This window comes from Medicago truncatula, chromosome 8 (assembly GCF_003473485.1).
Source record: "Medicago truncatula cultivar Jemalong A17 chromosome 8, MtrunA17r5.0-ANR, whole genome shotgun sequence".
Classification (NCBI taxonomy): domain Eukaryota; kingdom Viridiplantae; phylum Streptophyta; class Magnoliopsida; order Fabales; family Fabaceae; genus Medicago; species Medicago truncatula.
In genome coordinates this window covers 16201809-16220660 of record NC_053049.1, presented here as the reverse complement: position 1 = coordinate 16220660, position 18852 = coordinate 16201809, and the positions used below count along the sequence as shown (strand labels likewise).

Below are 18852 nucleotides of genomic sequence, written 5' to 3'. Positions count from 1 at the left end.
CGCCACTTTTGAGATTACGAACATATCAAAGTATAACAGTATGAACTACCAAACTCCATGATTATCTTACATGATTAATTAAATAGATCAAAATATTTTTAGGGATTTAAAGAGATCGAATTAGTAGTTGCAATAGCAAGCATGAAAAATGTAACAAAAAGAGAAAATATAGGTTTAACGAAACTTTTGAAAATAAGAACGTTGAATTGAAAGTGGTGTGGAAGTTTTGAGAGTATCAAATTAAGCTCCTTGATTATATCTGCATCATTCCTACGTTAAGCCATTAGATCTTAAGAGTATCATAAAGTAAATTTGTGAATTTGGGCAACATACAATGGTGATAAAAAAAATAGTGAATTAGAAAATGGGAAAAAAGTGAATAATAAAATTGTTTCAATATAATAGAAGATAGATTTTAAGAAGAATTTCGAAGTTTTTATATAAATTCCAAAATGGCATGAAAATATTGAGACTAAAAACAATATTTATAACAAAAAGAAGCAAGTAGTCAAATCAATTACCCCCTTAATTTAATAGTGTAATTGTATTAGATTAAATGGTTAAAATGAAGATCTATTTTGGTCCCTGACAAAAATGTGTAGGGATCAAATTAGTCATACGCAAATAAAAAGACTAATTTAATATGTCTTACAAAATCAAATAGAGATAATATAGTCATTGAATCAATTTCCATAGTTGAATCTTTTACGTATATTGTTAATTTAACTAAGTGGCGTTAAAAGTGTTAGTTAAGTGCTAACATACATTAAAAGAATTTTTACGGGAAAAAATTAATCCCTCGTTAAAAAAAAAGAAGAAGATAAATAAGTAAAAAATCGAACGGTTTAGCAGTAAGAAAAATGACACATTATATTGAAGACATAAAGAGAATGAATGAACCGTTTATTGTAAAAACTAGGGCTGGACAAGGACCCGCGACCCGGCCCAACCCGAAAAAACCCGAAAAAAAACCCGAGCTGAGTGGGTTAAAGCGGGTCCGCGGGTCAAACGGGTCATATAAGCGGGTTCACAAGGGTATACATGGGCAGAGGCGGGTAACGGACCTTCACCCGCGGGTACCCGAACCCGCCCGTTTTTTTAATATTGAAGAGTGGGGAGACAGAAACACTAACCCTAGAAGACTCATTCATTTCATTCCATTCTTCTCTCGCCTCACACTGTCACACACACACTCTTTCACCTTCCTCTTCAAACCCTAGTGCCACCGCCGCCGCCGCCGCCTCCTCTAACCACAACCACCTCACCATCAAATCCTCCTATCAACATGAATCACCACTTTCCAACTTGATTCCCTTTGTTTTACGCCTTTCTCTATCACTTAAAACAAAAGATTTAAGTGACAATCGAACTTGAATCATCCACGAACCCAGATCTTGATCTTGTTGACTCTCTCTGTGTTACTACACTCAAATCAAAGGTTAGATTTTCTCTTTTTAATGTTTTCCATTTTTTCTTATTTTTGTTCGATTTAGGGGTGTGATTATTTTTATTTTTTGTTTCATGAATCACGTCTCTGCTCTGCATATGCTTCAGATTCAAAGGTTAGATATTTTGTTTTTAATTTTCGTAATTTTTATTTTTATTTAGGGTTTATGAGTTTCTAACCACATGTTTTTGTTTTTGTTTCATGATTCACATCCATGCTCTGCATATGCTTCAAATTTAAAGGTAAGATCTGCTGTTTTTTTATGTTTGTATTTTTATAACCTTTGATTTAGTGTTTCTGATTATTTTCTTTTGTTTTTGTTTCATGATTCACATAATCTCTGTCCGGCGCATGCTTCAAATCTGAAGGTTGGTTTTTGTTACTTTTTTCATATTTTGAGCTTTGATTTTTTCACTTAATGATTCTAACATTTTTTTGTTTGTTTCAATCTCATCTCTGCTGCTTATGCATCTGCTTGATTAACTCCTGGTTTTGGTTTATAATTATAATCTGTGTGTGCAGCTAAATTGTTTATCTTCTCTGATTTAATTTTCCCATTAACGCTTTTTATTTTTTACTTTTGTGCTATACGTGCATGTCATTTTCATCTTTGTTTTCACATTTTTTTTAAGAGCTTGGTTTTCCCATTTGCGAAAGGAAACTTTGTAAGAAACAGCTGTAAAAACTACTATCATCGTAAAATATATTAAAGCTGTAAAAAATATTGAACTTTTCGTGTTAATTGGATTTTTTGCTCCATAATTCAAAACCCTTAAACTAATAAGCTCACTGTTTACGCATGGTGACTTCTGATCACTATTTTTCTGAGACATGTCACTACTACTAGTAACAGGAGTGTGCATTTTAGTCCACTATTTATGTATAAAGATATCTCTATGTATCTTCTATTTCACCACTAACTTATCTTTTGATATTATGTCTAGGAAAGATGAATCAAGAGGTTAATAACATTCAAAGCCCAAGTGCAAGGACTGTAGCAAGTGGAGGAGTTAATGAGCAAGGAGAGCATTGTAAGTATATTATGTTGCCTTGTCATTTGTGTATACTGTATGGCTGCCGAATTGTTGATGCTAATGCTTGTTGAGTTTATTCATGGCTTTGATGCACACTTTGTTAAATTTATGCATGATTTTTAATGCCTATGGCTGCTGAGTTGTTTATGCTCATGTTTGCTGATTTTATCTATGTCTTTATGCACACTTTGTTGAATTTCTGCATGACTTTTAATGGCTATGGCTGCTGAGTTTTGTATGCTCATGTTTGCTGATTTTTTCCATGTCTTTATGCACACTTTGTTGAATTTATGCATGACTTTTAATGGCTATAGCTGCTGAGTTTTGTATGCTCATATTTGCTGATTTTTTCCATGTCTTTATGCACACTTTGTTGAATTTATGCATGACTTTTAATGGCTATGGCTGCTGAGTTTTTTATGCTCATGTTTGCTGATTTTTTCCATGTCTTTATGCACACTTTGTTGAATTTATGCATGACTTTTAATGGCTATAGCTGCTGAGTTTTTTATGCTCATGTTTGCTGATTTTTTCCATGTCTTTATGCACACTTTGTTGAATTTATGCATGACTTTTAATGGCTATGGCTGCTGAGTTTTTTATGCTCAAGGACAGGCTAAATGATTACTATAAACACTTAAAACTTTTTTACACACCCTTAAACATTATTACAGTCCTAAAGTTGGGGTAAATGATTAATAAATACACTTTAAATCTAATAAACACACTTTATATCTATTAATACACACCCTTAAATATTTAATACTCACCTAATAAATTTATAAATAATGAAGCTGGTGCAGCAGCATCAACTCAAACTATGAATAATGAAGCTGGTGCAGCGCCATCAACTCAGGTTGCTGGACCTGAACTAACTAATACTCAACCATTAAAGAAGAGAAAGGCTAATGCAAATGGTCCTAGGCAAACAGCGGCTTGCTGGGAACACTTTATAAGGTTACCTGATAGTGAGGTTGACAAACCAACTGCTGCTTGTAAACATTGTCACCAAAGATACCTGTGTGACCCTAAGACTCATGGTACCAAAAACTTGAACACACATATAACTAAATGTCTTATCCTTCAATGTTTTTTAAAAAATGGCCCCAACCAAACCATTCTTTCATATCCAGCTGTTGAGGGTTCTAGTTTGGTTCCGGTTAGCTCTAGATTTAACCAGCTTGCTTGTAGGAAGTCTTTGGCAGTTTATATAGTTTTAGATGAGAAGCCATTTAGGACAGTTGAGGGAGAAGGATTTAAACACTACAGTAATACGATGCAACCTTTGTTTATTATTCCTTCTAGGAGGACAATTGCCAGGGATTGTTTTCAGTTGTACTTGGATGAAAAACTAAAATTAAAAGCTTTCTTTAAGTCTGACTGCAATAGGGTAGCACTTACTACCGATTGTTGGACCTCTCTTCAAAACCTTAACTACTTGACCCTTACGGCACATTTTGTGGATAATGATTGGAAGTATCAAAAAAGAATAATCAGCTTCGCTGTAATCCCAAACCACAAGGGTGAGACTGTAGGTAGGAAGATTGAAGAGGTGTTAAGGGATTGGGGGATTAGATGTGTGTCATCTGTAACTGTTGATAATGCATCAGCTAATGATGTAGCCGTGACATATTTGAAAAAAAAGATTAAAACAATGAATGGGCTGATGGGGGATGGGTCTTATTTCCATATGAGGTGTTGTTCACATATCTTGAACTTGGTGGTTTTGGATGGTTTGAAAGAAAAACATACCTCCATTACTCGTGTCAGAGATGCTGTTAGGTTTGTAAAATCTTCTCCTCAAAGGGCTGCCAAGTTCAAAGAGTGTATCGAATTTGCTGGAATAACATCTAAAAAACTAGTGTCTCTTGATGTTTCAACTCGTTGGAACGCAACATTGTTTATGCTGAGTAGTGCTGTAAAGTTTCAAGTAGCTTTTGAAAAGCTTGAAGACGAAGATTCTAGTTATAGGGAATACTTTGGACCTGCTGGTCCACCAACGAGTGATGATTGGGAGAATGCAAGGGCTTTTTGTGTTTTTTTGGAGATGTTTTATGAGGCAACAAAATTGTTTTCAACCTCCCAACATGTGAGTATACATACAGCCTTTCACCAAATTTCCTCAATTTATGTTGAGCTGAAGCGTGCCACAATGGACTTAAACTCAATTTTTGCAAGTGTGGGTATGGAAATGATGGCTAAGTACAACAAATATTGGGAGAACGTTGCTAACATGAACAATCTTTTGTATTTTGGCACCATCTTTGACCCGCGATACAAGTTGAGATATATTGAGTGGGTTTTTAATAATGAAATGTATTATGATAGACCTGTGTTTGCCAAAGAGTTGGTTAAATCTATTAGGGAGAATCTAGATAAATTGTACTTTTGGTATAAGAAAGCTCATGACCAGACTGTCAACAATGCACAACCACTTGCGAGTTGTAGAGAAACAATTACCCATGTTGAAACCAATACAGCTGTTGCTGCCCGCCGCCCTTCGGGTATGGCAAGGGCCAATGCTTTTGACCAACATTTGGAGGAGCAAAACTCAATTGACCTACAGAATGAGCTTGATGGGTATATTAACAGCAAGTGTGTCAAGCGAACTGATAATTTTGACATTCTTGTGTGGTGGAAAAATAATTCAAGTCAATACCCCATTTTATCTACCATGGCAAAGGATATTTTGGCCATACCGGTGTCTACAGTTGCTTCAGAAAGTGCTTTCAGCACAGGGGGGAGAGTCATAGAAACCTACAGGACCTCTCTAAAGGAAGAAATGGCAGAGGCATTAATCTGTACCCAAAATTGGTTGAAACCGTCGTTCACTTACTTTAAAGACTTGCAACTTATGGAGGAGACTGAGCTTTCTGAAGACATCATAGCAGGTGAAATATTTTTATTATTGCTAAACAACAGCCATATAATAAATTTAAATGATTCTAAAAATTTGTATACTTGAATATGTGTAGAGTTTCAAAAAATATCTGTTGGAGAAGGATCTGCAAATGCAGCTGCTGCTGGTTGCTCATCATCACAGCCACCTGGCTGTGTATGATGAATTTGGATGTAAGTTTACATATTTTTATGTTCATCTTTTTTACGGTTTGAAACAATTTAATTTTTGTTCAATATTGTCTAATACTCTTCTTTTCTTGCAGCTTTTGATTTTTTGGCTTGGCATAACAACTTTTTGTCATAGGTATATTATTAACCCTCTTTTAATCTAATAATATTTACTTATGTTGAAATCCTAACATATCTATTTTATTGTGTAGTGTTGTTGCCTGCATATAATTTAGAGGTGGGATAGGAATGTTTTTTTGGACGACACCAACCTTGTTATCACATAATGTTGTGACTTTTTGAGCATAAGTAGCAGCATAACTTTTGTGATTATGAGCAGCTTTGGAGGTATAAAATCTCAATTTATTATTTTTGTTTATTACGCAGCTGTGTTTGATTTTGTTCACAATAAAATCTTAATTACATATTTCTATTTTGTTATCACAAGGACTATTTTGTAGCTGTTTTTACTATTATGGCTATGGCTGATTTGGAGAACAGTTTGTTGACATTTGAATCATTGGTACTGCCTCAGGTATGGTCTGATGTGGGAGTTTTTTCAGAGTGTTTTTATCTGCTTAGTGGGTCTGTTTGTTGCTGGTAGCAGCGTGAGTATTGTGTTGGTTTTGAGGCCAGTATGTGTCTTTTTGTAACAGGGGGCATTTGGCTTTTCTTTTGATTTTCTCTTATTTTGGTTGAATACCGATATCATCTAATTTTGATTATGCAGAACCAGAAGATTAATTTGAGTAAAATTGAGCAGCTTGTGATTTTCATTTGTTGATAATATGTACGTATTTTTGCTCAAAGTCTTGTGGTTTGAATTGGTATCAATATTTTCAACATTTTTATGCTATTGGCTTACTATTTTTGTATCTGCAGCTTTTGTTAAGCCTGCCATTGCTCTCTATTGATGTGCAAATTTGCTTTGAATCTCAAAGCATCAAGATGCAATTTACTTTGGATGATGTAAGTATTTTATCAAGTTTAGTTTATTTGTTCTGGTTGTATAATTATAGTTTATCTAATGTCTTGTTTTTGTTGTGTAGATGATGCTCCATTTGAATTAACTTGATATTGAACAATGCATTATATAATGCAAAATGCTGCTACAGCTGATACTAAAGACTTTTATTTTCCATCTGGATGATTGTACTATTTAAATCTTTACAATGGTGTGCAAGGTTATTTATGCATCTCCGATGATTGTTCTGAACAAGTCATTGTTAGTAGAGGTGCCACTATCGTTGGATATCCTTTTGGCATTAAGTATGAGAGCAGTTCCATGAAAGTTGCTCAATTTTCGACACAGGATAGGTTCTTTGCAGGCTTGAACAATCAAATTTTGATGTCATTATATAGCTGCACTTATCACCAGAATCATGAACTGCTATTGCTGTACTGTATGAATATAGTATACATGAAAATTGCATGGAAAATTTGAAGGATTGGCTTTGCAACCTTGCAGACATGAGGGTTGGAATGGTTTGAAGGTGCAACTACCAACTAGTATTGGGGCAATCGACCATATTTTATTCACTAAATTTTCCATCTCTTTGTTTTAAATATCTAGTTCAAATTCTTAATTTCACATTATAAGTTAAAAATCCAACAAATCTATATAAACGTGGCAGATGACCTCATTTTTATTTTAAAAAAACATAGCAATTATAAAAAATCATTTTTATATATAAAAACACACATAAATTTAAAAAAAATAATAAAAAAATTCAATTGGGCTTTCAAAATCATATTGGGCCAGATAAGGTCCAACCCGTATATATCCGCCCGTTAACCCGCACAACCCGATAACCCGAACCCGAACTACCCGCTTACTAGTTTTGGGCACAATTGGGCCAGAGGTTTGAACCCTTCGGGTTGGGATGGGCTGCCACTTTGGGCCCGAACCCGCCCGATGTCCACCCCTAGTAAAAACAGAGAATGAGTTAAGAAATTGAAAACCATAAAAAGACAATTGTCTATTTCGGTTTCCTGCATCTCGTTTCAAGCTTTTGTGTTTTTCACCACTTTTTCGTTTTCGGTTAGTATCAGCAATGTCGACATGTGTTTCGATCGATGAAGATGACAAAAAAAGAAGTAAAAGTACCAATTTGTTATCTTAAAATATAAAAATTTGAATTATATATTTATTTTTGTAAATAAAAAATCGAAAAATAATGATATTTTTTTTAAGGGGATCAAATTGCCAATATCTGATTTATACTCACAGAATCTGCGTGTAGAAGTTTAATTACCAATAAATATAAAATAAATTATTATTAATATTTTCTATATAATAAAAATAACGGAAAAAAATCATATCTAGCTAGATGAAATATAATTTTTTTATTAAACGATTTTTTCGACTGAATTTATTGAAAAACATACATACTCGTTAATTTTATGTTCAATGCATAATAATTTACATAATAAAATTGATTTTCCCTAAAAAAAATTGATTTTATTTTGAATATGATTTTGAATTTGTACCATTCAATATTGAAAGGATTGTGCAAAGATTCAGAACAATTAAGAATATAAACTTCGCTTTCTCTCCCTCAAAAAAGATAGTTTGCTTTTTTTTTTAACAGAAGATAATTTTCTTCTTGAGTGTATGCTTTTTTAACAATGTATTGATATATATCTTGTCTGATAAATAAGCTCAATATGTATATAGCTCTAGTTTGCCTTTATTTAGAATTTTGATGTAATATCCTCATGTTGTTAAGGGTCTGTTTGATGGTCATGATATGATAGAGGCATGACATGATATAAAGCTGGATAGAGATATGATATGATAAGGACATGATAAACATTAATCTTATCATGTGTTTGATGTGCACATGATAACAAACAGGATATCATTATAATTAAATGAAAAAATTGCTCTCATAATTAATTAAATATTGTAAAAATGGTATGTTATTAATTATAATAGAAAATACATGCTATAACTATTTTAAAAATGACAATATTTAAAAATGGTAGAATATCAAGATAATAAATAAGGAATGATCTTCCAATCCCATCAGATAATTTCTAACCTAGTCTATACTCAGGATATAAATTACAAAGGAAAGTCAGGATATGATAGGGAAATTGTTTATTGTATGCTATCTCTTTAGTGCATCAAACATGATATTTAAGCAGGATATGATTAATGTATCATATTATGTCTCTCTATCTTGACCATCAAACAGACTCTAGTTAAATTAAAAACTCCATTAAATAATTATGAGTCTATCATATCCTGCGCAGGATAGGATATGATAGTTTAATTTATTTCATATCATATCAGGCCCCTTCCTACATGTTTAATGCATTTCTTTGATTGTTTAAAAAAAAATAAAAATTAAACTACTCCATTAAATAATTATGACTTTTTAGCATTTATTAATTGAAATTTTTAATGATTGAATCAATAGTAGTTGAATGCGCATAATTGCAATTAAGAAAATGATTGTGATACTTAAAACTTTTTATTTATTGAATTTAATGGTAAATATTTCTTCATTTAATCCAACATTTAATTATTCATTTATTGAGTTTTTAATTCATATTATAAAGATAAAGATAAAGAAAAATATTTGTAGTGTGATTGAGAATGTGCTTATATTGTAGATATATGATGATTTAGTTGATAATAAATTGACTCCTACCCCTATTAAAGTGTGAGTACAACTCTCGATACCAGCGTTAGGACATCCTAGATGGATAATACATAAATACCTTTGTAATATCTTTTTTTATCCTTGTGGCTTTCTCTTTGGATCCAACTTACCAAAATAAAATTATTAAAAAAAGATGAATATGTTTTTTTTAGTGGAAAAGAGAGTATTTTTATATGAGTAAAAAAAAAAAGGAACACACTTATATGGTGCGCTATTTTTGGAGCTATTTTTTATTGTTATTAAAACATTAAGATATTTTAATTTCCAACTTTTATTCACATGATATAGATCAATGCAAGTTTTTGCTAATTAATTCCTTTTCATTTGGAAAATATGTACACTTGATTTTATCAATCTTTATGATTAGGAGAAAACTCTGAAGAACAAATGTTGATTGCAATTAAATTGTAGAAATCAAATAAGAAAAAGGGGACAATAACCTTTACTGGTTTTCATGAAAAATAATTTCATGTCATTGGCCTAATGATGAATGCTAACAACATACATTTTAACACAATTTTCAATACACTCTCTTTGATTTATTAAAACTATCGAACCCCGGATCTTGGATATTTTATGCATTATCCCTACCATCTGAGCTAAGCTCACGGGGACGTTGAAACGTGTGTTTAAATTTATATGCGTGCTGCTAACATTTCTCTTAGCATAATTCTACCTTTTTAGAGGTTTAGAAAGACCATTTCAATAATTTTATTGGTAGTATAAATTGTTATACTTTTTGGAGCTTAAGGAATATAGATTTGTGTCAAGTTAAATTATTATAATTTTTTTTACAAAGAAAAAAATTCCTATTTCGATAGGTAAAAAATTAATTACTTCACAAATATTTATAATTTAAATTTAATCTTCATTAAATACCGATATTACTCATATTTATGTGGTTAAAGGTCAGTGCACGAAATATATTAACAATATAAATATAAATTCCATATTAATAAATATGGGAATCAGTTCTTGGATTAATTTCAAAGTAACTTTTTAAAATTAACAACAAATTTGCTTAATTTTTTTTTGGTACTAATTCGTCCAAGACAAAGAATTTGTAAATTGCTATGAATAAGAAACTTCTATAATAATTTGAAAAAATTAAATGTATATAATATAATATTTAAGGCTTTAGTAACAAAATTAAGGCATTTTTTTTTACAAAAATTTATGGCATTGTTGTATTATTAGAAATATTTTATCGCAAATTAATTTTAGCGCATTTGGTCATATATATGAACAAATATCGTTTGATTAAATGCTATAATATTTTCAAATAAAATTCAATATGATAAATAAAACTATTGGGACAACGACTATCATTGAATTGAATAGAAAATAAATACTTTTTTAATGTCAAATGTTAGTAATTACTTTTGTTTCCCGAAACAAAATTAAATTTTTCTTCTTCGTCCGAGTTTGTACCAAGAACCTATAGCATCATAGAAAAAACACAATCAAAGGAAACCAATATTAAATACATTGAAATAAAAGAAAAAAATGTCACGTCAACATGCCATGTTATGGTTGAAAGTTGAACGGAAAAGCACACATTTTGTTTGTTAACAAATACGTGTATGATTGAAACCTTTGATGATTTAGTTAAATCTAATTGGTCAAAAATTAAGACAAAGGGTACATGAATCCATTTGATTGGAAACATTGATAATAATTTTATGGTTGTCGTTGAAACATGGGGGCAAATTAAAGGGACATTGAAACATGTTTAATGAGTAATCAAAAATTTATTTACTTGTCATTTTAAGACTTTTACAACTTTCCGCTTATAAATATGGGAATTAATAAAAATATTAATACATTTTTAAAGCATATGTGATTATTAGTTTTAATAATAGAATGAATGATGGATACAAAAATACGATGTGAATAAAAAATTAATATTTTTTCACTTAAAAAACATAATAAATTAATAATTTTTAATGTGATATATTTTTTTTTGACAAACAATGTGATATTATTTTAATAATAGTATAAACTCTTTTAAATATTTAATTAGGATGAAGGAAATAAAATATAAATGATTGTTAAGTTTTTTTTTTTTTTTTGAAAATGCACTTAAAATTTTAGGATAGCGCCTTGCTCCCTTTTAGTTAAAGAAAATGGAACTTTTAATTTTGACTCAAAAAACAAAAATCAAAGATGTCATAAAATCGATTTTCTATTATGTATTTCTTATCTTTTTCACTTCAAAGTTATCGATTCAACCAATTTTGTGAAAATGGATGTGTTTCTTCTTATATATCGATTGATTTCCATTTCAAGCATAAAGTAGCAAAAAAAAATCAAAAAATCACCAAAATAAAATATAAAAGAGCAAGGTTTTAAAAGTAAAATAACAACATAAGAAAAATTAAACAAAAAAGAATAGATAGATAGAAAAAGTTGTGAGTATTAAGGGATTAAAATAAATCAAAAGGGGGATGAAAGTGATTATATTTGAACGTGGTGGTAGAAATCCTTTTTATATGATGCATTTCTTCTTTTCCCTTGATTGGCTTCCATGTCCAAAATATTCCGAACAAAAACAAAAAACATATAAACACCAAAAGAAAATTGAAAAGAGAATATGAATAAGAATCATCAACCTAAGAAATCATAATAAAATGGAACATAGCAATAAGAAATGTTAAATAAACAATAAAACAATAAAAAATAAACAAATAAAAGAAAATAGAATGGAGTTGAAAGTAGTGATTTTTTATGGGAGGAAGAGGTAGATGAAAATAATAAAAAATCAAATTGTTTATATATAGTGAAAAATCATGTTATGATCAATTTTGATTGACTCATGAAAAATAAATGAGTCATGATCCATTTTGATTGGATAATAAAAAAGGAATAAGTCAATATTCATTTTCATGATCCATTTTGATGTAGAAAATTTAGCCTCTATCTCACTATATGCTTAAAAATATTTTTTCAGATTCCGTGATTGGATCTATGCGATAAGTTGATAGAACTTGAGTATATTAAACTTATATAATTATATGATATTCTCATGTTCTTCAATAATTTTTTTTTTTTAGAATTTTCCAAAATTTAGTCTTCTCAGTTTGAAAAAACTAATTGAGCCTTTTTAATGACTACTATAGAAATTTAAAATTGACAACTTAAATAAAATAATTTTTTTTCTAATAATTTTTTTATGTGAGTTGGACTCCGAAGACTCATCTGGATCAGATGACATCTCTCATGATTCAAAAAGTATTTAAAAAAGTATTTGCACATTACTCATTGAATATATTATCATGATGGCAACAAAAGTTGAATCAACAACTTTGTGGTTGAGTGAAAAGAGTGGTGACTTGTGAACTTTTTTTAAGCTTTTCTTTATGTACCGAACATTTGTCATTTATTTGAATTTATTTTTGAAGGAAACATTTATTTGAATTAAAACACATATAATTAATTTCCATGTAAATGATAGTGTGTTATAATATTCACATCAATGTATTTATTTAGATCCGTTAATTTAGTATGATCAATATTCATTGCATTGTCGGTTCGATTTTCAGGGGGAACAACACTTGGCCAGTACACATGCCTCTATGCATGAGCTGGATTAGTCGCTCACCTTTGGTGGGTCGAAAACCGGTGTGAAAGCAAAACAAAAAATATTCATTGCATTGTAACATTCTATATTTTTTTGTACAACTTTAAAAAAAAAACTGTACAAAAAAGGTACATTTTAGCTTTAAATAAGATATTAAAAACATATTTAAATTGAATTGATTTGAAATGTTGGTGGACTTTTTTTTTTTGTGAGATGTTGGTTGGGTTTATCAATTCTTATCCAACCATTCTTATTTTATTAAATACTATTAATATGATTCAAAAGAATTTAACGAATTTTTTGAGCAAGGAGAAAGGACAAACATCAAGAGGCAACACCGACATCCCAACTAGGTTGGCACCCCGGGAAACCTCCATCCTATGCTGCCAAACTCTAAAATATTATTAAACAAAGGAGGAATATTGTACAAGAAGAGGGGGGGACTAGGCCAAAACCCTCAAAAGAAAAAAAGAAACAAAAGCAAGGAAACCAACAGCAGACTATAAGCCCCTAAGGAAATCTGTAGTTAGGCAAGCCTAGTCTGTCCCTAACAAAGTCAAAAAGCAAATCCGGAGGAAGCACATCCAACCAAACCGATCCCTGGATAGCATGACCCAAAGTTGCTAATCCGTCCGCACAACGGTTACCTTCACGAAAGATGTGAGAAGAGAAAATCTGAATACCAAGGTTACGGGCATTATGCCACCTGTTTCGAAGCAAGATGGGCACCAAAGAAGGGTTGGAAAAAATCAACAAAGCACTAGATGAGTCACTTTCCAACCAAAGATTGCGCCATCCACGAGAGGACGCATGTTCCATGGATAAAATAATAGCAAGAACTTTAGAATGATAGACCGATGCCTCCCCAACATTACAACAGAAAGCACCAAGAAAAGAGCCCCTAGAGTCACGAAAGAGGCCACCACAAGCCGCCTGGCCAGCGATAACAGAACCATCAGTATTAACTTTCAACCAAGGAGGGGATGGAGCCTTCCACAACACCGGGATGATCTCTTTGACAGTGCGACAATGGGAAGCAACCGCAAAAGAGTCAAGGAAATGGGAATCCGAAGGTAAACATTTCCCAACCGAGGAATTACCAGACGAGGCTACTCAGGAGTGAATGCGGACCTTTGCGGAGTGAAAGGTTGTAGCTTTCGAGGAAAACCGAATATTATTACGAGCAAGCCAAATGGTATGCACGGTGTGAATCACGGCTGCTAGGAAAATATCCGCTATCTGAGAAGAACAATGAGCAGGAATGCAAGATAAAAGCGAAAGAGCTGAGGTACAATCTATCAAACAGTTAAGCTTACCACCAAGCCAGTTCTAGAGAGTAGTTGCAAAAGGGCACTGAAGAAAGATATGATCAGAAGTTTCAACGGTGTTTAAACAAAAGCAGCAAGTAGAAACTATAACACATCCCCGCGTCCGGAGGTTCTCATCTGTAGGCATACGACCATGGATAAAACGCCACAACGTGAAAGAGTGCGAAGGAGGGATGCACCCCTTCCAAATCAGCTCCGCCCACGGTAACTTTGGGGCTTCCGGTTGAAGAAAATGCAACGCAGATTTTGATGAAAGTTTACCATCTGTAGAATGAGACCAAACCAAAATGTCCGGCAGAGGAACACGTGGTAAAATAATTGAAGAAAGACTGCCAGTGACCTCGGCAAACAGCAGAGTCGGGGGCAATCTCCAGCCACCATCAACAATAACGTCTGACACGTGTCCAGTAAAACTCGCATGAAAGTAGGGATCAATATTTAATAAATCAACAAGGGCAGTACCAAGCCAATTGTAACACCCTAGTTGTTATATTTAATTATTTTGATTTATGTGGAGTCTATATATATATATATATATATATATATATATATATATATATATATATGTGACTTTTGGGTGATTTATGTGGTGTATTATTTTATTATATGGTTTATTTAATAATAATTAGAATAAGTATGAAATAATAATTATTTTGGTGTTTGGGGGATTAATAGGAGTTAATAGAAATTATGGGGAGTTAAGTGAAAATAGAAGGGAGTTAATTAATGGGAAGTTAAGAAAAGATTAGATGTCAGAACTGTTTTACGTGAAACCAACTTTTGGGAGAAGAAGGAGAGAAGAGCAACTTAGAACCAAGGGAACCCTTTTTGCTGTGCATTTCTCATTCTGAATTAAGGTAAGGGTGAGGTTTACTTCAATAGTGTAGATTTTAATTTCTGATTTTGAGTTTAACAGGTTTTGAAGTGAAATTGGGGAATTGGGTATAAGTTAAATTAATGATTTTTGGGGTAGATATTGCTGTTCTAATGTTAGAATTGGGTTCTGGTTGCATAGAAACATTCATTTTTCATCTGTAAACTAATTTGGGGAGTGATTTGAGGAAAAATGGGATTTTTGGGAAAAACCTGTTTTCTGCCCGTACAGAAGTTCATCGCTCGCCTTGCGAGTAGCCTTGCTCGCCATGGCGAGTGAGCAACTTCATAGCTCGCCTCGCGAGCAGACCAACTCGCCATGGCGATTAGCCCAGATCAACACTTGATTTTTGAAAAGTTGTTATAAGATGTTTTGGGGATGGTTTAAGGTACCTAGATGATATTAATGATGACTGGAACAAGTTTTAGGTTAAAAAGATGAATAGGGAGCTTAGTATAGAAGTTGGAGTGAGAAAATGTCATTTTTCCCGAGAGCACCTATTTTTCACTCGCCTCAAGTTCGCCTTGAACTCGCCATGGCGAGCAAGTGGTTTTGTGAACTCGCCATAGCGAGCAGATGTGCTCGCGAGGTGAGCTGTGCATTGATGAGTGCTGTTTTGCTTGCATGAATTGTAGTGATTGAGTGTTGTTGTTTAAGCATAGTTATATTTAATTATGCATATTTCTTGATGGTTGAATCTCTATTGGTTGTTGATTGTTGTTGAGGACTGAAATGTATGTTTTAACTATTAACCGTACATGTTGTTTAAGTGGAGTCACATGGAGTTTGTATGCATGGTCAGTTGTATGTAGATATATACACAAGTAGGTCCATTGCATATGCATAAACAGCGGAGAGGACTCATGTCCTGGAGCACTAGTTGCTCAACAGCGGTGAGAGCTTCGGTCCTGATGAATGCTTTAACCATTCAAAAGCGGTGAGGGCTTCGGTCCTGGTTGGTACCACATGCATATTTGCATATTTGAGGAGTCTAAGGTGTTTTCTTAGCAGTGTTGTCATGTCCATTGCATGAGTCTTATTTGTTGGTTGTAGATGCCACTTGATGTTGTTGATGAATATATGTAAATATTTATATACATATGGTGATGTGTGGATATTGATGATGGTTGTTGTTGCTTGTGAATTATATGTTTATATTTGCAAGATGATGTATTTGATGTTTAGGGTGTTAGATTCAATTGAAGATTTTGATATCTATATTTATTGTTGTGAATCTCACCCCTTCCGCTTGAAAACGTTGCCCTTCCTATGGGTAACTTGCAGGTGATCCTGAGTAGTCGGTGGTGGCTCAATGTCGTATCTAGGGCTCTGATACGTGGGATGGGAATTACTATTTATATTATTGTTGTTTTTCCTTCCTATGTATCAATTTTTGGAACTTGATGATGTGGCCCTTGATGGTTGATATTGTTGTTAGGCTTTATGCCCAGATATTATTTGGAGAATTTTAACCGTTGTTGTGGTTATTTGAAATGCAAACTTTCCGCTGCATAATTTTTGAAGTTATGAATGATGTCGAATTAAATAGTTTTATTTTCTATTTAAGGAATTTTGAATTTGCAATGTAGCATGCCCGTTTGGTGCTTAACTCTGATGAATAATTGTTATTTAATTACTTTTGGGTAACGGGGTGTTACAATTTGGTATCAGAGCAGGTTGGTCCGTCCGGCCAAGTAGTAGAGTCGTGTTGAGCCACCTAGGATAGAGTGTCAACTTTAATGTTGCTTTTTGTTGTTGTTCTGAGTTGTTGTTTCTCGTGTAGAACTTCGAGATGACTGGAAGTAGTGATGCTGCCCTTGTTGTTGCGCTTGAGGCTATAGCTCAAGCTGTTCAACAGCAACCTAAGGCTGAAGCTGGTAGTGATGGGACCAGAATGCTGGAGACCTTCTTGAGGAATCATCCACCAACGTTCAAGGGTAGGTATGATCCTGACGGTGCTCAGAAATGGCTGAAGGAAGTTGAAAGGATTTTCAGGGTCATGCAGTGTTCTGAGACACATAAGGTGCGGTTTGGGACGCACATGTTAGCGGAAGAGGCTGATGATTGGTGGATTAGTCTGTTGCCTGTGTTGGAACAGGATGATGTTGTTGTAACCTGGGCTATGTTCAGGAAGGAGTTCCTGGGCAGGTATTTTCCAGCGGATGTCAGAGGTAAGAAAGAAATTGAGTTTCTGGAGTTGAAACAGGGTGATATGTCCGTTACGGAATATGCTGCAAAGTTTGTGGAACTTGCTGCGTTCTATCCTCATTACAGTGCGGAGACAGCTGAGTTCTCCAAGTGCATCAAGTTTGAAAATGGTTTGAGGGCCGACATCAAAAGGGCTATTGGGTATCAGCAGATCAGAGTCTTCTCTGAGTTGGTTAATAGTTGTAGAATTTATGAAGAAGACACCAAAGCTCATTACAATATAATGAGTGAGAGGAGGGGTAAGGGACAACAGAATCGTCCTAAGCCTTACAGTGCTCTTGCTGACAAAGGAAAGCAGAAGATGAGTGATGACAGGAGGCCTAAGAAGAGAGATGCTCCTTCTGAGATTGTTTGTTACAAGTGTGGTGAGAAAGGCCACAAGAGTAATGTTTGTGGTAAAGATGAGAGGAAGTGCTTCAGGTGTGGTCAGAAGGGTCATAGCCTAGCTGAATGCAAGCGTGGGGATATTGTCTGCTACAATTGCAATGGAGAGGGTCATATCAGTTCACAGTGTCCTGAGCCGAAGAAGGCTAGAACTGGTGGAAAAGTGTTTGCTTTGACTGGTACGCAGACTACCAATGAGGACCGACTTATCAGAGGTACTTGTTTCTTTAATAGTACTCCTTTAATTGCTATTATTGATACTGGTGCTACTCATTGTTTTATTGCTATTGAATGTGCCTATAAGTTGGGTTTGGATGTATCTGATATGAAAGGGGAAATGGTTGTTGAAACTCCAGCTAAGGGTTCAGTAACTACTTCTCTTGCTTGTCTGGGGTGTCCTATATCTATGTTTGGTAGAGATTTCGTGGTTGATTTAGTTTGTCTGCCGTTGTCGGGTATGGATGTTATTTTCGGGATGAATTGGTTAGAGTATAACCGAGTTCATATCAACTGCTATAGTAAGACGGTGCATTTTTCTTCTGCTGAAGAAGAAGGTGAGGTTAAGCTTCTGTCTACAAAACAGATGAAACAGTTTGAACGTGATGGAATTCTGATGTATTCTCTAATGGCACAATTGTCGTTAGAAAATCAAGTTGTGATTGACAGGTTACCTGTAGTGAATGAATTTCCAGAAGTATTTCCTGATGAGATTCCTGATGTGCCACCAGAGAGAGAGGTTGAATTTTCAATTGACCTTGTTCCAGGAACGAAGCCGGTGTCGATGGCACCATACCGTATGTCAACTTCTGAGTTAGCTGAGTTGAAGAAACAGTTGGAAGACCTGTTGGATAAGAAATTTGTAAGACCCAGTGTTTCACCTTGGGGAGCACCGGTGTTGTTGGTTAAGAAGAAGGATGGTAGTATGAGACTGTGCATAGATTACCGTCAGTTGAACAAGGTTACGATAAAGAACAGGTATCCGCTTCCGAGAATTGACGATTTGATGGATCAGTTGGTTGGTGCTAAGATTTTTAGTAAGATTGATTTGAGGTCTAGTTATCATCAGATAAAGGTGAAGGATGAGGATATGCAGAAGACGGCCTTTAGGACACGTTATGGTCATTACGAGTACAAAGTGATGCCTTTCGGTGTTACTAACGGGCCTGGTGTGTTTATGGAGTACATGAACCGAATTTTCCATGCTTTTCTGGATAAGTTTGTTGTGGTGTTCATTGATGATATCTTGATTTATTCCAA

General features: G+C 33.7%; 1 protein-coding gene across 2 annotated transcripts; it reads left to right on the top strand.

The window, feature by feature from the left end:
• The first annotated feature begins 1146 nt into the window (after window positions 1-1146).
• On the top strand, window positions 1147-7089 carry LOC112416111 (zinc finger BED domain-containing protein RICESLEEPER 2). 2 transcript variants are annotated; one of them, XM_024772445.2, is made up of 11 exons: window positions 1147-1438; window positions 1555-1562; window positions 2392-2478; window positions 3276-5372; window positions 5457-5553; window positions 5646-5686; window positions 5763-5898; window positions 5999-6085; window positions 6281-6340; window positions 6433-6519; window positions 6600-7089. In XM_024772445.2, the coding sequence occupies exons 3-5, from the start codon at window positions 2397-2399 to the stop codon at window positions 5540-5542; spliced, it is 2265 nt and encodes a 754-aa protein (XP_024628213.2). In that variant the 5' UTR covers window positions 1147-1438; window positions 1555-1562; window positions 2392-2396; the 3' UTR covers window positions 5543-5553; window positions 5646-5686; window positions 5763-5898; window positions 5999-6085; window positions 6281-6340; window positions 6433-6519; window positions 6600-7089. The 2 variants fall into 2 exon arrangements, with proteins under 2 accessions (XP_024628213.2, XP_039685464.1); XM_039829530.1 differs by lacking the exons at window positions 1147-1438; window positions 1555-1562 and adding an exon at window positions 1641-1689.
• Window positions 7090-18852: the final 11763 nt, after the last annotated feature.

What these genes read in the sequence shown, in the direction of transcription:
- LOC112416111 (XM_039829530.1), top strand. Translation starts at nt 1,662, where the DNA reads ATGCTCTGCATATGCTTCAAATTTAAAG. An exon ending in TAATGAGCAAGGAGAGCATT is followed by an intron (nt 2,479 to 3,275) that starts GTAAGTATATTA and finishes TAAATAATGAAG; the next exon opens with CTGGTGCAGCAGCATCAACT. An exon ending in TTCTGAAGACATCATAGCAG is followed by an intron (nt 5,373 to 5,456) that starts GTGAAATATTTT and finishes GAATATGTGTAG; the next exon opens with AGTTTCAAAAAATATCTGTT.